We start from the raw sequence: 17,594 nt of genomic DNA on the forward strand, positions 1-17,594 counted from the left end.
GGGAAGGTTACCATGAGAAAAAGATTCAATAATCTACGAAAGTATAACGTTCTACGAGTCGGGGCGTGGAATGTGAGAAGCTTGAACGTGGTAGGGAAACTAGAAAATCTGAAAAGGGAGATGTAAAGGCTCAATCTAGATATAGTAGGGGTCAGTGAAGTGAAGTGGAAGGAAAACAAGGATTTCTGGTCAGATGAGTATCGGGTAATATCAACAGCAGCATAAAATGGTATAACAGGTGTAGGATTCGTTATGAAGAGGAAGGTAGGGCAGAGGGTGTGTTACTGTGAACAGTTCAGTGACCGGGTTGTTCTAATCAGAATCGACAGCAGACCATCACCGACAACGATAGTTCAGGTATACATGCCGACGTCGCAAGCTGAAGATGAACAGATAGAGAAAGTGTATGAGGATATTGAAAGGGTAATGCAGTATGTAAAGGGGGACGAAAATCTAATAGTCATGGGCGACTGGAATGCAGTTGTAGGGGAAGGAGTAGATGAAAAGGTTACAGGAGAATATGGGCTTGGGACAAGGAATGAAAGAGGAGAAAGACTAATTGAGTTCTATAACAAGTTTCAGCTAGTAATAGCGAATACCTTGTTCAAGAATCACAAGAGGAGGAGGTATACTTGGAAAAGGCCGGGAGATAGGGGGAAGATTTCAATTAGATTACATCATGGTCAGACAGAGATTCCGAAATCAGATACGGGATTGTAAGGCGTACCCAGGAGCAGATATAGACTCGTATCACAATATAGTAGTGATGAAGAGTAGGCTGAAGTTCAAGACATTAGTCAGGAAGAATCAATACGCAAAGAAGTGGGATACGGAAGTACTAAGGAATGACGAGATACGTTTGAAGTTCTCTAACGCTATAGATATAGCAATAAGGAATAGCGCAGTAGGCAGTACAGTTGAAGAGGAATGGACATCTCTAAAAAGGGCCATCACAGAAGTTGGGAAGGAAAACATAGATACAAAGAAGGTAGCTGCGAAGAAACCATGGGTAACAGAAGAAATACTTCAGTTGATTGATGAAAGGAGGAAGTACAAACATGTTCCGGGAAAATCAGGAATACAGAAATACAAGTCGCTGAGGAATGAAATAAATAGGAAGTGCAGGGAAACTAAGACGAAATGGCTGCAGGAAAAATGTGAAGACATCGAAAAAGATATGATTGTCGGAAGGACAGACTCAGCATACGGGAAAGTCAAAACAACCTTTGGTGACATTAAAAGCAACGGTGGTAACATTAAGAGTGCAACGGGAATTCCACTGTTAAATGCAGAAGAGAGAGCAGATAGGTGGAAAGAATACATTGAAAGCCTCTATGAGGGTGAAGATTTGTCTGATGTGATAGAAGAAGAAACAGGAGTCGATTTATAAGAGATAGGGGATCCAGTATTAGAATCGGAATTTAAAAGAGCTTTGGAGGACTTACGGTCAAATAAGGCAGAAGGGATAGATAACATTCCATCAGAATTTCTAAAAACCTTGGGAGAAGTGGCAACAAAACGACTATTCACGTTGGTGTGTAGAATATATGAGTCTGGCGATATACCATCTGACTTTCGGAAAAGCATCATCCACACAATTCCGAAGACGGCAAGAGCTGACAAGTGCGAGAATCATCGCACAATCAGCTTAACAGCTCATGCATCGAAGCTGCTTACAACAATAATATACAGAAGAATGGAAAAGAAAATTGAGAATGCGCTAGGTGACGATCAGTTTGGCTTTAGGAAAAGTAAAGGGACGAGAGAGGCAATTCTGACGTTACGGCTAATAATGGAAGCAAGGCTAAAGAAAAATCAAGACACTTTCATAGGATTTGTCGACCTGGAAAAAGCGTTCGACAATATAAAGTGGTGCAAGATATACAATATGTACAACAACCAAGAGGGAATAATAAGAGTGGACAATCAAGAACGAAGTGCTCGTATTAAGAAGGGTGTAAAACAAGGCTGTAGCCTTTCGCCCCTACTCTTCAATCTGTACATCGAGGAAGCAATGATGGAAATAAAAGAAAGGTTCAGGAGTGGAATTAAAATACAAGGTGAAAGGATATCAATGATACGATTCGCTGATGACATTGCTACCCTGAGTGAAAGTGAAGAAGAATTAAATGATCTACTGAACGGAATGAACAGTCTAATGAGTACACAGTATGGTCTGAGAGTAAATTGGAGAAAGACGAAGGTAATGAGAAGTAGTAGAAAGGAGAAGAGCGAGAAACTTAACATCAGGATTGATGGTCACGAAGTCAATGAAGTTAAGGAATTCTGCTACCTAGGCAGTAAAATAACCAATGACGGACGGAGCAAGGAGGACATCAAAAGCAATCTCACTATGGCAAAAAAGGCATTTCTGGCCAAGAGAAGTCCACTAATATCAAATAATTTGAGGAAGAAATTTCTGAGGATGTACGTCTGGAGTACAGCATTGTATGGTAGTGAAACATGGACTGTGGGAAAACCGGAACAGAAGAGAATCGAAGCATTTGAGATGTGGTGCTATAGACGAATGTTGAAAATTAGGTGGACTGATAAGGTAAGGAATGAGGAGGTTCTACGCAGAATCAGAGAGGAAAGGAATATGTGGAAAACACTGATAAGGAGAAGGGACAGGATGATAGGACATCTGCTAAGACATGAGGCAATGACTTCCATGGTACTTGAGGGAGCTGTAGAGGACAAAAACTGTAGAGGAAGACAGAGATTGGAATACGTCAAGCAAATAATTGAGGACGTATGTTGCAAGTGCTACTCTGAGATGAAGAGGTTAGGACAGGAAAGGAATTCGTGGCGGGCCGCATCAAACCAGTCAGTAGACCGATGACAAAAAAAAAAATATGCCATACTGAGTCGAAGGCTTTGGCTCCATCAAGTAGCACTATCCCGCAGTAGCTTCTGTGGTTGAAGACCTCTGTGGCTGCTTCCACCAGTCTCATGATCTGCTGTGGGGTGGAATCCTTCTGTCGGAATGCGAGTTGGAAATCCGGCAGAAGTCGCTCGTTGGTGATGTGGTCTCGTATCGGAATAAGCAGGAGGCGCTCACAGATCTTGCTGAGATTTGGCAAGAGGCTAATCGGCCTGTAGTGCTGCGGGAACAAAGGGCCTTTCCCTGGTTTGTGTATCGCGACCTCTTACGAGTGTTTCCAGTAAGCTGGGAACTCACGGGTCCGAATAATCTCGTTGAAGTTCGTGAGGTGTTCGATGGCCGAGGATGGAAGGTTTTTAACTAGCTGGTTGGTGACACTGTCGTCTCCTGGCGCCTTTTTTCTAGGCAGGGACCTAATTACTTTTGCCACGTCTTCAAGGGTGAAAAGTGGTGGTTCGTCCTCTGGGTCCTCCACAGCATTGAGGAAGACAGCCAGTTGACGACGGACTACCTCTTTGTGTTCGTTAACCTCGGGTTCTGCCGCTTGAAACTGCTTCTGAAAGGTGTCGGCGAGGGCGTTGGCCTTTTCAGTATGGCTGTAGGCCAGACCCTGCTCGCCGTGCTGTGGCGGCGTCCTAATGTGTCTCTCCTGGTGGCCTGATTTCTGGTCATCTTCCACTCTTTTACCACTGTTCTTGTGTCGGATTTGAGCTAGCAAATGTTCCGGGAGTTGTACTTGGGGGGGGGGGGGGGGCGTCCCGTTGTGGAGGAGTGGCATCTTCCGCTGACTGCAAGATGGTACCCGTTAGGTCTTGTGGCGCTTCTTCTGCTGTTTCGGCAGTGGGTGGCGGAGCGCGAGCGATATCAGAGGCAACAGTTTCTCGGTATCACTCCCAGTTTGTACGTTTGTAAGACGTCTGGTACCGTGGGAGTGCTACCCATTCTTCCACATCGACCTCTAGAATCACTGGGTTGTCGTCAGGTGACATTCTGTTGATTGTCCTTGCGGCCACAAATCCCGCGATCCTCCTAGTGAGTACTATGTCTAACACGTCGGGCCTACCTCCATTTTTTGGAAAACGTGTGGGCTCGAGCAGACCCCGTGTTTCGAAATGGTGGTAGGGCGCTAGTTGTTGCAGTTACGCGCCTGTTCTGGAGATTAGAGTTCCAATCGGGGTGTTTGGCACTGAAGACGCCTTAGATTTGCCCTAGAGCAGTTATGCCTCCCTCGTCTATCTCGTCTCGTGGGGGTCGGTAGATTGCAACAATTGTTAGGGTTCCAGTGGCAGTGGTTACATCCACCGCCACTGCTTCTATTTTATTGGTAGCTGGTAAGAATACCTGGTGGTGGGGATCCCTCTTTTTATGTATATGGCCACTCCTCCGCCTTGGGTTGGCCATTCTTTACGGTACCTAAAGAAGTTGGGAACTCTCGCTTTTATTCCCGGTTTTAGGTGGTTTTCCCTGTCATGCATATGTCGATGGAGAGCTCCTTCATGATTTCTCTGAAGACCTCTTGATTATCAATGCTGTCTGTGTTAAAGACGCACATTGTCAGGCTTTGGATATTTGGTAGTTATCCATGATGGGGTTTTGAAACTACTGAGATAGTTTCAGAGGGGAGCGACTGCTGGACTGCTGCCTGAAGAGGAAAGAGGGTCTGAGTGTTCTGTTTCTGGGCCTCGCTGAATTCCTTCATCGTTTCCATGATGAGGTTCGTGATCTGGACCATAATGCCTAACAACTGATCTGAGGGGGTGGTGAGAGTGTGGGGTTCCCTAGAGCTTCCACTGTCTTGGTGGACCTGGTCGTTGTAGTGTTTTTCCCGGTGGTGTTCTTGTGTGTGTCTGGTGTTGTGGTGACTGGGCTAGCGTCGATTTCTCGACGTTTTCGTGGGTCTTTGCTGGAGAGACCACTTCCACATATGTTGCCCTAGGTGTGTCTGGCCTGGGTTTTACTCAAGTTTTGTCTGTTTGTGTTATCCTGTTTTGTCTCGCTGTGTGGTTTGATGGCGTGGTGGTGTCTTGATTTCGTGTGTGTGGGGGCTGCCTTCGCACCCTTTGCCTTCTGTGTTTTTGTGGACCTCGCAACCTTGTGACCCTGCTATGTGGTTTTTCCAACACAGCGTGCACCTTATCTGTGGGTCCATGTGTTTATTTTGCAAGTCCTGGTGTCGTGGGGTTCGGCGCAGTTACTGCAGCGCACAGACATCTCGCAATGAGCGGCTCTGTCATCCAGTCCCTGACACATGATGCATTGCACCTCCTTGTTCTTGCGGCGGACTGGCTTTGACAAGGGACTGCCAGGACAGCTTTGATCTCGCGCCAGTTCCGCGATATGTCCGGCAGAGTGACTTACTCTCTGCCCCAATTTTTGCCCATCTGGTAGACAGTTCTTACAACAAATCCTTGGGCAGTAAGGTCTGTCTTGACTGCCTGGGCAGAGAGCTGTCTGGGTAGGTCCCTAATGATGATGTTTTTGTTTCTTGTCTTGGTGGTAGGGATGCGTGGTGTGGTATATTTTTGTCTGTGAGGGCCTTTTTTATGGTGTTGTAGTCTTCTATGTTGTGTAGCGTGATCTTTATTTTGTCCCCCCCCCCCCCCCCCCACTGTTGGTTTCACTTTGAAGGTGTCCGCCTTGAGTTGTGTTTTGATCATGTCGTGGTGTTCTTTGTAGTTCCAGGGAAACTCCGCGATGATCGGTGGGAGGCGGTGTGATGCGTGATTCTGTGCTGTTGTTTTGTGTGGTTAGTCTGATGCATTGGCCACAGCCTGAAACCTGTTTGGGCTGGGATCCACTCCCCGAGCAGGTGGAAGTCTCGGCTGGCGAAAGGTTTCCCTCGCCAGCACAAAGCCCTCCGAATCCTCCTGGTTTCATGGTTCCCTTCCAGTGCATCGGTTTCCTGGTTCCCTTCCAGGGCTATGACAGGTGCTGTCAGTGGTTCAGGAACCACGGGCTCCTCAGGGGTAGGGGGGAGGCGATTTGGGTTTGGGGGGTGGGGATTCCTGCTCTTCTTATGTCTGTGCTTTCTTTACTTATTTGCACGCCGCTGCTTCGTGGAGGTGCACCTGAGTGGGGGGGGGGGGATTTGAGGAACTGGAATCGGGTTGGGGTTGTGTAGTAGTTGCGGGTTTGGGGAGGATTTTAGTCGGTTGACGGGACTTCTGCTTGCCATCATTTGGGTCGAGGGTGTGTCGGTTTTGGACGTTGGCAAGCAGGAGCGGACTCAGGGGAGGGGAGGGAGGAAGGGGATCGCAAATACTGACAATGTAATTATTTGTCCGTGTTTTGTGTGTATTTGCATTTTGTGTAGACGTCACAATGTCCGGAGAGGAAAGGGGGGGTTGCTGCCAGGGGACTGCCAGTTACAACCTTTGTTGGCACCATTGGGTTTCCAGGTTGCATTGCTGGCCCTAATAGCACAAGGGTAGTCGCCGCGTTCTGGACGGAGGCGGCTGAAAACCTGTCTTTGGTTCCAGGTATTGGCCAACTTTTCCCTATGCTTGAGGGGGAGGGGGGGGGGGGCGGGTGAAGCCGAGATGCTCGAAAAGGCAGGCGGCGCGGCCCGCGGCAACAAGAGAACGCGCTTCGTGTCGTCGGCGGAATGAGACCGCCACGACCCCAAGGCACCATGCAAGCTCGACATCCCACCTCCACGAGAAGACACGACAATTCTACTATCGGATGACGCTATGCAAAATTTTCCAAGTGCCGTTTTGCTATGCTGCGAGACCTGGATGTAAGTACCTGCCAATGCTTTAATAAAAGCAAAGCCGGAAGAGACTCCTGTTATGTCGCCAGTACAAGCGGGGGCCAATGGTTGAACGTAAGCGAGTAAGCGGAACAGATGCTCCACACCTGACTGCCACTCAGGAACAGCCTTATGAGGCCTCCAACGTTATCCAGTAGATCAGGATTGGTAATTGCGTGCCCAACCACACGCGATGCCGATGCGCGGGCTGCGGGCACATTGGTGGAGCGGTCTTCAGTACGACGTGACATTTCACTCAGCACCGCGGTACGACATTTCTCTGTCGGCACACTTTCTTCAGCTCGGCATTTCGTGGTGCCAGCGTTGTTTACCCTTTGCTATTTGTTTGTGGTGTAAAAGAAGTTCACAGGTCCAATGGCTGTTTGCAGAAAATTGTCTATCGTCACAAACCTTACAAAATGAACAGTAGTGACAGAAGAGAAGTCTAAGAATTCTCGGTTTTTATTGCGAGAAATACAGCTGCATAATTGACACGCACTGAAAATTTGCTATGGAATTACATTAAAACGTCATGCCAAAATAATTTCAAGATTTACTTGATGACGAAATAGCAAAAAGTTACAACGAATGACAGACAGAATTCATTGCTCTTTACATGAAGAAGCACTTTGTGCTAAATTTGCAGGCATGAAGCATGTGAAGAAACTGGAGATGTAAAGAGTAAGCTTTCTGAAATCGCACACATTATTCCACTGCCGTCTACAACAGTTTTCTATGACAGTGAATGAAAAATATAGACAGTTGACATATTACTGTGAAGTGCACTCATTACGTCAAGGGGCATACCTGGAACGATTTTTCGGTTTGGAACCCACTGTTGTCACAATGGAAAACGGAGACCAAAAACAAAAATTAGAAGATCCGGAATGGGTTACAGACCTCATGTTTCAGGTAAACCTGACTGCACACTGCCCACAGTAAGGAACTGCAAGATGAAAAACAAGTTATTTCTGATTTGGTGCGGTTGTATTTAAAATGAAAACCGCATTCTGGAAGGGATAAATTCTAGCAAAAAGACCGTCCATTTTCCTAAACTCTCGGGAATTAAAGAATTCTAGCTTTGACGAATTCAGTCTGGTCTTGAAAGAATCACTAGCATAGTTTTCTAACTTTTTGAGTAGACTGCCGATCTTACAATAATCTTCCAGGTGTTTTCGAGACCGTATGCTGCTTCAGCTGAAAGCACCCCCATGCATGAGCAGATCTAACTGAATGATGTGCAGTGTAATTCACATTTGAAAGACAAATTCTTTTATTACAACTATCCTGGAGGTCTACGTTGTTTTCCTCATGAAGAGATTTCGCATCTCTACAATAATACTGCAAACGTGGTAAAATATTTCGATCAACATATCTGTGTGAAAGGTTTTTTTCTGATTACGAAACTGAATAATTCACAATTCCATGGAAACGTGAATGCGAAAATCTGTGAATCTGTCTGTGTCAGTCGGTACACTGATAGTCTGTACCAGACAAAAATTATTTTACACCTTGAGTGCACCAAAAGTAATCATGCCATTCTGGAAATTTGCTTTGCTTGTGACCAGTGTTGTTTGGTAGTATGAAATACGCTACCAAGTTCTATAAATGCCTTGCCATTTAACGGTATTGCTTTTGCAGTTTCTCTAAGTGACCCCCCCCCCCCCACACACACACACACACACATACAGACAACGCGGTGTGGTAGTGAGGTATGTGTGCAGCCACGGGCGAGAAAAATACCCCTACGTCATGGGAGCCAGAGCCCTGCTTGACTGCCGAATCCTTGGTTGTTCCTGCACTAGGTCATTTACATAAATTTTAAACCATAACGGCCCCATAAACACTCACAAGGAGAGGTCCTCAGCAGTGGGATCGACTTTTGAAACCAAATATACGGTGATGTAGTTTAAGATCCCCGCAATAACGCTCTGCAACCGTTCACTCTGGTGGAACCTCATATGCGAGGAACTAAGGAAAAAAATCCAGAATTTTGCGTGACACACAATAGCATTAAAAATTTTATGGTAAGCAGAGTGGTTGCATCGTGTAATCGATAGTATAAGAGCTTTACACGCAAGCAGTTGAAGGTTCAAACCTTGTGAGAGCCATTAATTTTTTTATTTTTTTATCTTTATTGAAATGACTTTAATTACAATCTTTATTCATTTAATTGATTTAAATCTGATTTCTTACTTTTATGCCTTCGTCACATCATTTATAATTATTGTATGAACTTTTTCATTCGTTTCATTTCTTTCTTTATATCATTATTTTTCCACTAGGAATGTTTGTGAAAGTGGATTTAATTACATTTGTCTATGATAGTATTCAGTTATTTGAAAATTACGACTTACCGGTTAAAAAACAAAGGACGAAATAATCAATTTATATTGACTGTGGAATGGTGTGAAAAATGTATTTTTTATTACGAGCGTGCAATTCTTTTTGCATGATAATCTTCAAACAAACATTTAAAATATAACCTAATTTCCTACTTTACTATGGACAAAATAAAGCAGATGAAGATTTTAACGAAATTCAAGAGAAATACGAATAGGTATAATGAACGCAATAACGTGGACGAAAAGAGAGGATGATGAAAGAAATGAAATTAAATCTAAATTAATACATAAAGTTAATTAAAACATATGAACAAAGATTTCAAGTGGAAAAAGGATTATAGGAAGGAAAAAAATGCATATGAAGAAGTTGACATTATAATTACAGTAATGTTACAAAGGAATATAAATAAAAAATTACATTGAAATTAATTAATTGAATAACAATGACGATGGAAGACATACCGGTAAAGACGTAAAAATGAAAAACTTAATGCAGCTGACGAGATTCAAACCCATGTGAAGCCCTTACCTTATCTATTACATCACACAACCAGTCTCCGTAATATAGCATTTTTCGCTCTGTTAACGGTCACGTAAAATGGGAATTCTTCTTCTGTCAGTTGCTCGCATAAGAGGGCCCACCATGGTGAATCTGCAGTGTCGCCTACGTGTGACTCTAACCTGTATAACAGCGTAGATGGTTTCAAAACATTGACCCCACCGCTGGTGACCTCTTCTTGCCAGTTGTGGAAGTCCCAATGTTAGCTCTGCAGCTGTAAATTTTGTTCCGTTAAGAACGACTGTTCAGATTTACCTGCAAGAAAAGACTGAATTCAAACACAATTTCGATCCTGCGTTCGGTAAGCTCGTATTTTCTTTACTGAATGGAACTGTATCGAATGCTTCCCGGAAGTAGTAGCTGTAATAAATACAGCTCAAATCCGAAAAAGTTTTCATCTGAAAGTTTACATTCAAAATAAGTTTGTATTAACAAGGACAGTACCTCATATTGCAAGATTAGAGTTTAACGATGTGGTTGGAGGCGGCCTATGCTGGAGTCAGTGGGGACTCAGAACTAGACATTCACGATTTTCACGCAAATGCGTGTTTGTGGACCCGTATTTAATGGGACATTTTTCTGCTGTCGTATATCTTCTCTTAAGTCATTGTTGACTATCAGTTACGACACATACTGTATGTTTCAAACATTCACAACATGACAAGCGCTTCTCCAGCAGTTTCACTAATACCAAGTTTACGTCAAGAGGAAAGTATTTTCAGGACGACCAAAGTAGATAACAGAATTCACTCTAGATTCTAACGTCTTTTTAGAAAGACTGTTTCTTTTTAACTCAGTGCTAGTCTCTCAGAGATACTTAGTACAATTCTCTTGTTGTTGAAGAAACAATGTGAGCAAATCATTTAATTAAATTTTGTCTCTTCAGAAGAGTGTGCGCTGATATAAATCTTACTGGAATATTAAAACTGTTTGCTAAACCGAGACGCGAACTCTGGACTTTTGCCTTTTGTGGGCAAGTGATCTACCGATCTTTCTTTTCCACATTGACTGAATACCTTCATCTACAAAAGTTCTATCACAGAGTATCATGTATCACAAAGAAAATAGCTTTCAAAGTTTTATTTCAGAAAAAGACAAAGAAAAGTATTCTGGTTATCAGATACACCGAAAAAAATATCGAATGAGAAAAAGATTGACGACCAAGAATCAAACACGGACTAGCGGTTTTGGTAGTTTGATGTCTTGCCCGCTTTTTTTTATTCACTTCCTTTTAATTGGCGTGTTAAGGGTATCTAGCAAAAGAAAACAAAAGAAGAAAGACAAGTCCTACGGGGCTACGCCGCTTGTGACCCTATCAAACAAAAATAAGCTGATCCTTCCTCCTGCGCTGCTATCCTAACTACATCTAAACCTCGGCCCCGCCTATGGGAATTAACTGCAGATGTTAAGAATACTTCCCGAAATATGACTGAACTGCTGGATCCAGTGGCAGGGAGAAATTGTCTTAACCGTGTACTGCACCAGAAGCTGTTTCACGAACTCACACACTCGGTCTACCGTAGCAACAGTGGCAACTCGGCCTCCACAACAGTAGCGACGAGGCCTTTACAAAACTGGCGACGAGGATTTTCAAAATGGGGAGCGCATCGAGCTCGCGAAGGAATATATATGTACAGAACGTGTGTGGTATACTACGTTCTTTCTGACATGTTCGAAAGAGCAGAAAATATATTGTTTCTGCAGCCACTATGAGTCAAGACATAAAGGAATTGAGACATTAGCTGCTAGTGTACATTGATTTACATCATTGGGGCAAGCTTAAAATTTGTGCCAGACCAGGATTCGAACCTGGGGTTCCTGTTTACTTTCTTTCGTCATTTCAGAACACTCTTTTTTTTCCTCCCTCGCTTTTTTGTGTATCAAAAATATCTGCATCGCTTCCGTCATTGGCCCCTAACTACGACTATTGCAACAAAAATGGTTCAAATGGCTCTGAGCACTATGGGACTAAACTACTGTGGTCATCAGTCCCCTAGAACTTAGAACTACTTAAACCTAACTAACCTAAGGACATCAGACACATCCATGCCCGAGGCAGGATTCGAACCTGCGACCGTAGCAGTCGCGCGGTTCCGGACTGCGCGCCTAGAACCACTAGACCACCGCGGCCGGCCTATTGCAACAGTCCTACCTAAACTAACAAAGGAGGAAGGAAATGAAGCGAGGGCTTACACATGTATGTACCAGAGAACTGCTTTTTTCCCTCTGACCTGCGGAGTGAATTGCATAAAAGAAACCGGTAGCTGTGGAGAAATTCATGCGCGTCTCCCCGAAACAGAAGGAAGTACCGTTGGGAACCACAGTGTAAAAAAAATTAAAAACTGTGCATGAGATCAACCGCTCATTGGAGGGACATTCCTACACCAAAGGCCGATGGAAAATTATTATCTCTATTCCGGATTATGGACAATGGCGCATTGTCATTCGTTCGTATAATTTCAAAAATTGGAAAACTGTTCTTACCAGTGGCAAAAAAAAAAAAAAAAATATCGAATTCCAGTGCCATAGAACCAATTCACAGAGTGAGTCTTTAGAGTATATCATGTCATCCAGGAATAAGACTGATCTCATTGGCTTACCAGTGGCAAAAAAAATATCGAATTCCAGTGCCATAGAACCAATTCACAGAGTGAGTCTTTATCTGTGAGTATATCATGTCATTCAGGAACAAGACCGATCTCATTGTTATTCGGCCAGGAGTAGCTCGTGTGACGAATGCCAGAATTTGATAGACCAAGCACCAGACGTCTATTGCCAGGCCACAAGCGATGATCGTCCGTGTCAGGCACCCCGCATGTGGCACAGGGAGTTGGAGAGGTGAACTTGGTCGAGATGAGAATGATTCAGTTGTTTCCAGTTGATGGTGACATACTACGCGAAATGTGCGACAGTGGCAAGAAAAGGGGCGCTAACCCACCGCAACGCATTCCATCTGCTACCCATCTATCTACATCTCGCCACCTGTTGTGCAGGTACTTCGGTTCTATCACAATGGCGGTGTAGGCCGCATGCATCTCAGTGTAGACTGCCTTCGACGACAGCAAAAATCGTTGGTTGGTTGGTTGGTTTGGGGAAGGAGACCAGACAGCGTGGTCATCGGTCTCATCAGATTAGGGAAGGATGGGGAAGGAAGTCGGCCGTGCCCTTTCAGAGGAACCATCCCGGCATTTGCCTGGAGTGATTTAGGGAAATCACGGAAAACCTAAATCAGGATGGCCGGACGCGGGATTGAACCGTCGTCCTTCAGAATGCGAGTCCAGTGTCTAACCACTGCGCACCAAAAATGGTTCAAATGGCTCTATTCACTATGGGACTTAACATCTGAGGTCATCAGTCCCCTAGACTTAGAACTACTTAAGCCTAACTAACCTAAGGACAGCACACACATTCATGCCCGAGGCATTTTCCTGCGACTGTAGCGGCAGTGCGGTTCCAGACTGAAGCGCCTAGAACCACTCGGCCACAACGGCCGACTCGACGATAATAAACGCACCTGCGGCAGACAGGCAGTTAGGTAGCTGTGTTCCAGAAAATTGCGTCCAGTGTGATATAAAGGCGCTGGGATGTCCGAAACATCGCTGAAACAACCAACAAGGCTGGCGCATATGCATCAAACAGTAATGTGGTAAGACATGTCAGTCAACACCACCACATCGTCGACTGTGAACTGACAAAAGGTCCGAACTCTATCCAGAACGTGGCAATGACCCACATACCATCAAGCCTGGAGAAGGGTAAGGAACTCATAGTGAACCTTGGAGGTCATCCCCTGGTTAACAAAGGGACCCATCACAGTTAACCCGCATCTAGCCAGGGTGTGCGTGGCCGGAAGAGTTTGCTCCGTGTGAGGAATCTGCAATGCTATGTAGGTAGTGACCCGGCACATACACTGCAGGAAGTCAAGGGAATGGAGGTGATGTTCAGTGAGTCCAAACGTGATCCGTTGCAGTGCTATTTGCAACTGAAGGCTCCAGAGCACCGCATGTCAGCCATAAAACCCATGCCAAGACAGCATAAGGTACTGGTCACACTGAGTGGGTCAACACTTCTCTCAGGCAGGAGGAGGAGGAGGAGATTAGTGTTTAACGTCCCATCGACAAAGAGGTCATTAGAGACGGAGGACAAGCTCGGATTAGGGAAGGAATTGGAAGAAATCGGCCGTGCCCTTTCAAAGGAACCATCCCAGGATTTGCCTGAAGTGATCTAGGGAAATCACGGAAAACCTAAATCAGGATGGCTGGACCCGGAATTGAACCGTCGTCCTACCGAATGCGAGTCCAGTTTGCTAACCACTGCGCCACCTCGCTCGGTTCTCAGGCAGGCCTGTATCAATAAACATAGCCCACAGTTTATTTACATCGAGGGAGCTGCCTGACACCTCACTGTAGGTCGCCACCCATGCAAGCACCACTCGGGTATTGTCCGCACAGAGGACCAAATCGTCTGCATAGTCGGTGCAACAACATCGATGTCCACCTAGGGACGTTCCCATCACACGTAGTCAGAGTCCACGTAACAATTGTTCTGGGGTGGAGGCGTGCAGCAGCGTGGACAGGGGACACCCCTGTCGCACCAGACGCCGGTTAAGGATTGGTTGTATCAACCAACCTTTATACAGTGCCAAGGATGTCGCAATGTGCAGGATACGTTGACCACCTCGATGGATGACAGCTGTAAGAAAAGAATGATCGACCTGGTTAACTGCCGGGCTAAAGGCTAATCATGCCAAAGCTGCAGGTGGATGTAGAGTTCAAGTGAGGGCGATCAGGTCTGTGTAGTGGCATAGGACTGCCCAAATTTTTTATGCTCTGACAAACATGTGCTGAGACACTTCTTCAATAACAGCTGTGAATGGGGTAGTTAGTGTACAATGTACCTTAATGGACATGAAGGCTGCATCCATTGCCACTGGGTGCTGCCTGCCATTGTCATCCGTGATGGTTCGAATCAAGGCCTGTCAGCATCGTCGCCCGTCTGCTAGAAGGCATACAACCGCAGGCTAGCATCACCATCCATTCAAGGTGGTGGCATGTGAGGGCGGCAATTTCTGCCTTAGTGCAGTTCCCTATTGTACATCTTTCAGGTGAGAAAGGCATCGTAGAGCAGTCCCTCAGTATTTGGTAATTTTTCGTGGATTGCCTCCTTCAAACTGCAGAGTCTCTGCTATACACCATCAAGACCCAGTGGACGGCAGGTTTGTCACCATACAGCTACCATGACGGCATAGACGGAGAAGCGCTACGGCAGTGGCGACATGAATCCCAAATTACTTTGATAAGATGCCGACAGTCAGGAGACGCCAGTAGAAACATATTCATCTTAAAAAAATCCCTTCCATGCTACACCTCTGGTAGTCAAATGTGACTGTGCAGACATAAGCTGCATGGTCGGAAAAAGTGACAGGCCAGATCGCAGCCAGTTGGTTTCGTTCCAGCAACGAGCGCGAGATATAAAAGCAATCAAGACGACTGGGAACGGTGTAATGTGTGAAACTGGGACGGTCGTCATAAACTTGTTCTCGTGAGTCCACAAGTTGGAGATGGTCGAAGATCGTGGCAAGCCCTGCCGAAGGCGAATGATGCAGCAGATGATCTTTGGGGTGGATGGTGGAATTGTAATCACCATCCAGCACCAATTCACGCATACACAAAGAAGGTGGAGCGTTTCCTTTTCCTCCATGACCCTGAAGGCCCATAGATGCTGGGATAAATGTACTGATCCACACGGCAATTTCAGTCAGACATTCAGATCAATGTAAATCAGTCAGAGTAAACCTGTAATACCTGTAATAAATGTAAACTTATTGCCTTTTTTCTGTCTTCTGAAAATAGCAGGCCTGTTTTATTTGTATCTCAGAGGCCTTTCTGTTCGTTACACACAGGACTCTAAAGAAGTCAGGAATAGCCGTAAGCCGTATGGTGTATCGCAAGCTTCAAATACTGAATGCTTATCGTTACCAGCTGCGTCCAATTACGCAACTGTATCTTACTTAGTGAGGACACTTTGTTTTTAGGATCTTGGGAGTGGATAATTTCTTCGAAGTACTATGTTGTCAGATGTTGTTCTAACTATGCTCTGTCCTTCCTCTCGTTACAGGTATTACGATCGCGCCCAGCAGCTGTCTCGGCTGTTCCGGGACCGCCCCCGGCCGCCGCTAGAGGAGGCGGTGTACTGGGTGGAGTACGTCATCAGGCACCGGGGGGCGCCGCACCTGAGGTCCGCCGCCATGGACCTGGCCTGGTACCAGTACCTGCTGCTAGACGTCGCTGCCTTCGTGGTGGCCACGCTGGCAGCGGCGCTGCTCGTACTGTACCTCATCATTTGCAAGATATCGTCCCGCTTGGTGGAGACCTCTCGCCCCGTACCGAAAGGGAAGAAGAGGGACTGAGGCGATCCACACCACAAGCCACTATAACAGTTAAATGTGCCATCCACAGTCGCATCTTCGAGGAGGCTGTATTTGGGACTGATGTAGATAGCAGATCTGGCTAAAAGAACTGTGCTAATTTATTTGAACCACTTTCCGATGACATTCTGGAGCACTGCCAATAATACAGGGTGATTCAAAAAGAATACCACAACTTTAAAAATGTGTATTTAATGAAAGAAACATAATATAACCTTCTGTTATACATCATTACAAAGAGTATTTAAAAAGGTTTTTTTCACTCAAAAACAAGTTCAGAGATGTTCAATATGGCCCCCTCCAGACACTCGAGCAATATCAACCCGATACTCCAACTCGTTCCACACTCTCTGTAGCATATCAGGCGTAATAGTTTGGATAGCTGCTGTTATTTCTCGTTTCAAATCATCAATGGTGTCTGGGAGTGGTGGCCGAAACACCATATCCTTAACATACCCCCATAAGAAAAAATCGCAGGGGGTAAGATCAGGGCTTCTTGGAGGCCAGTGATGAAGTGCTCTGTTACGGGCTGCCTGGCGGCCGATCCATCGCCTCGGGTAGTTGACGTTCAGGTAGTTACGGACAGATAAGTGCCAATGTGGTGGCGCTCCATCCTGCTGAAATATGAATTGTTGTGCTTCTTGTTCGAGCTGAGGGAATAGCCAATTCTCTAACATCTCCAGATACTGTAGTCCAGTTACAGTAGCACCTTCGAAGAAAAAGGGACCAAAAACTTTATTGCCTGAAATGACACAGAAAACGTTCACCTTAGGCGAGTCACGTTCATACTGAGTTGTTTCCCGCGGATTCTCAGTGCCCCATATACAGACATTGTGACGGTTGACTTTCCCGTTAGTGTGGAAAGTTGCTTCATCACTAAACACAATATTTGAAACGAAAGATTCATCTGTTTCCATTTGAGCAAGGATAAAATCACAGTAATCGATTCTTTTCATCTTATCAGCTGCAGACAGTGCTTGAACCAATTTCAGACGATAAGGTTTCATAACTAACATTTTTCGTAGGACTCTCCATACAGTTGATTGTGGAATTTGCAGCTTTTCCTGGGCTGCGAACAAATGCTTGCTGGATGCGTGCTACATTTTCTTCACTCGTTCTCGGCTGTCCAGAACTTTTCCCTTTGCACAAACACCCATTCTCTGTAAACTGTTTATACCAACGTTTAATACACAATCTATCAGGAGGTTTAACACCATACTTCGTTCGAAATGCACGCTGAACAACTGTCGTCAATTCACTTCTGCCGTACTCAATAACACAAAAAGCTTTCTGTTGAGCGGTCGCCATCTTAGCATCAACTGACGCTGAAGCCTAGTCAACAGCGCCTCAAGCGTACAAATGTACAACTAAATGAAACTTTATAGCTCCCTTAATTCGCTCACAGATAGTGCTTAGCTCTGCCTTTTGTCATTGCAGAGTTTTAAATTCCTAAAGTTGTGGTATTCTTTTTCAATCACCCTGTATTCTGAAATACTTGGTGCTAGCGTGTGACAGTGGGTCTAACATCTCACAGTGTAGATGGACTGACTTACTATGCCCGCGCACTCTGTTATTAAAACACTTTCACGAGTAGAACAAATAAAGCGTACATGCAATAATAGTCGTAA

At 45.2% G+C, this 17,594-nt stretch overlaps 1 protein-coding gene across 1 annotated transcript in view; it reads left to right on the forward strand.

The window, feature by feature from the left end:
- Window positions 1-16,673, forward strand: part of LOC126088614 (UDP-glycosyltransferase UGT5-like) — a 154,265-nt gene extending 137,592 nt beyond the window's left edge. The window contains exon 7 of the mRNA XM_049906842.1: window positions 15,657-16,673. Within this exon, the coding sequence (XP_049762799.1) occupies window positions 15,657-15,948 (292 nt within the window). The 3' untranslated portion in view covers window positions 15,949-16,673. The remainder of the gene's footprint in view (window positions 1-15,656) is intronic.
- Window positions 16,674-17,594: the final 921 nt, after the last annotated feature.

Source organism: Schistocerca cancellata, chromosome 6 (genome assembly GCF_023864275.1).
Source record: "Schistocerca cancellata isolate TAMUIC-IGC-003103 chromosome 6, iqSchCanc2.1, whole genome shotgun sequence".
Taxonomy (NCBI): Eukaryota; Metazoa; Arthropoda; class Insecta; order Orthoptera; family Acrididae; genus Schistocerca; species Schistocerca cancellata.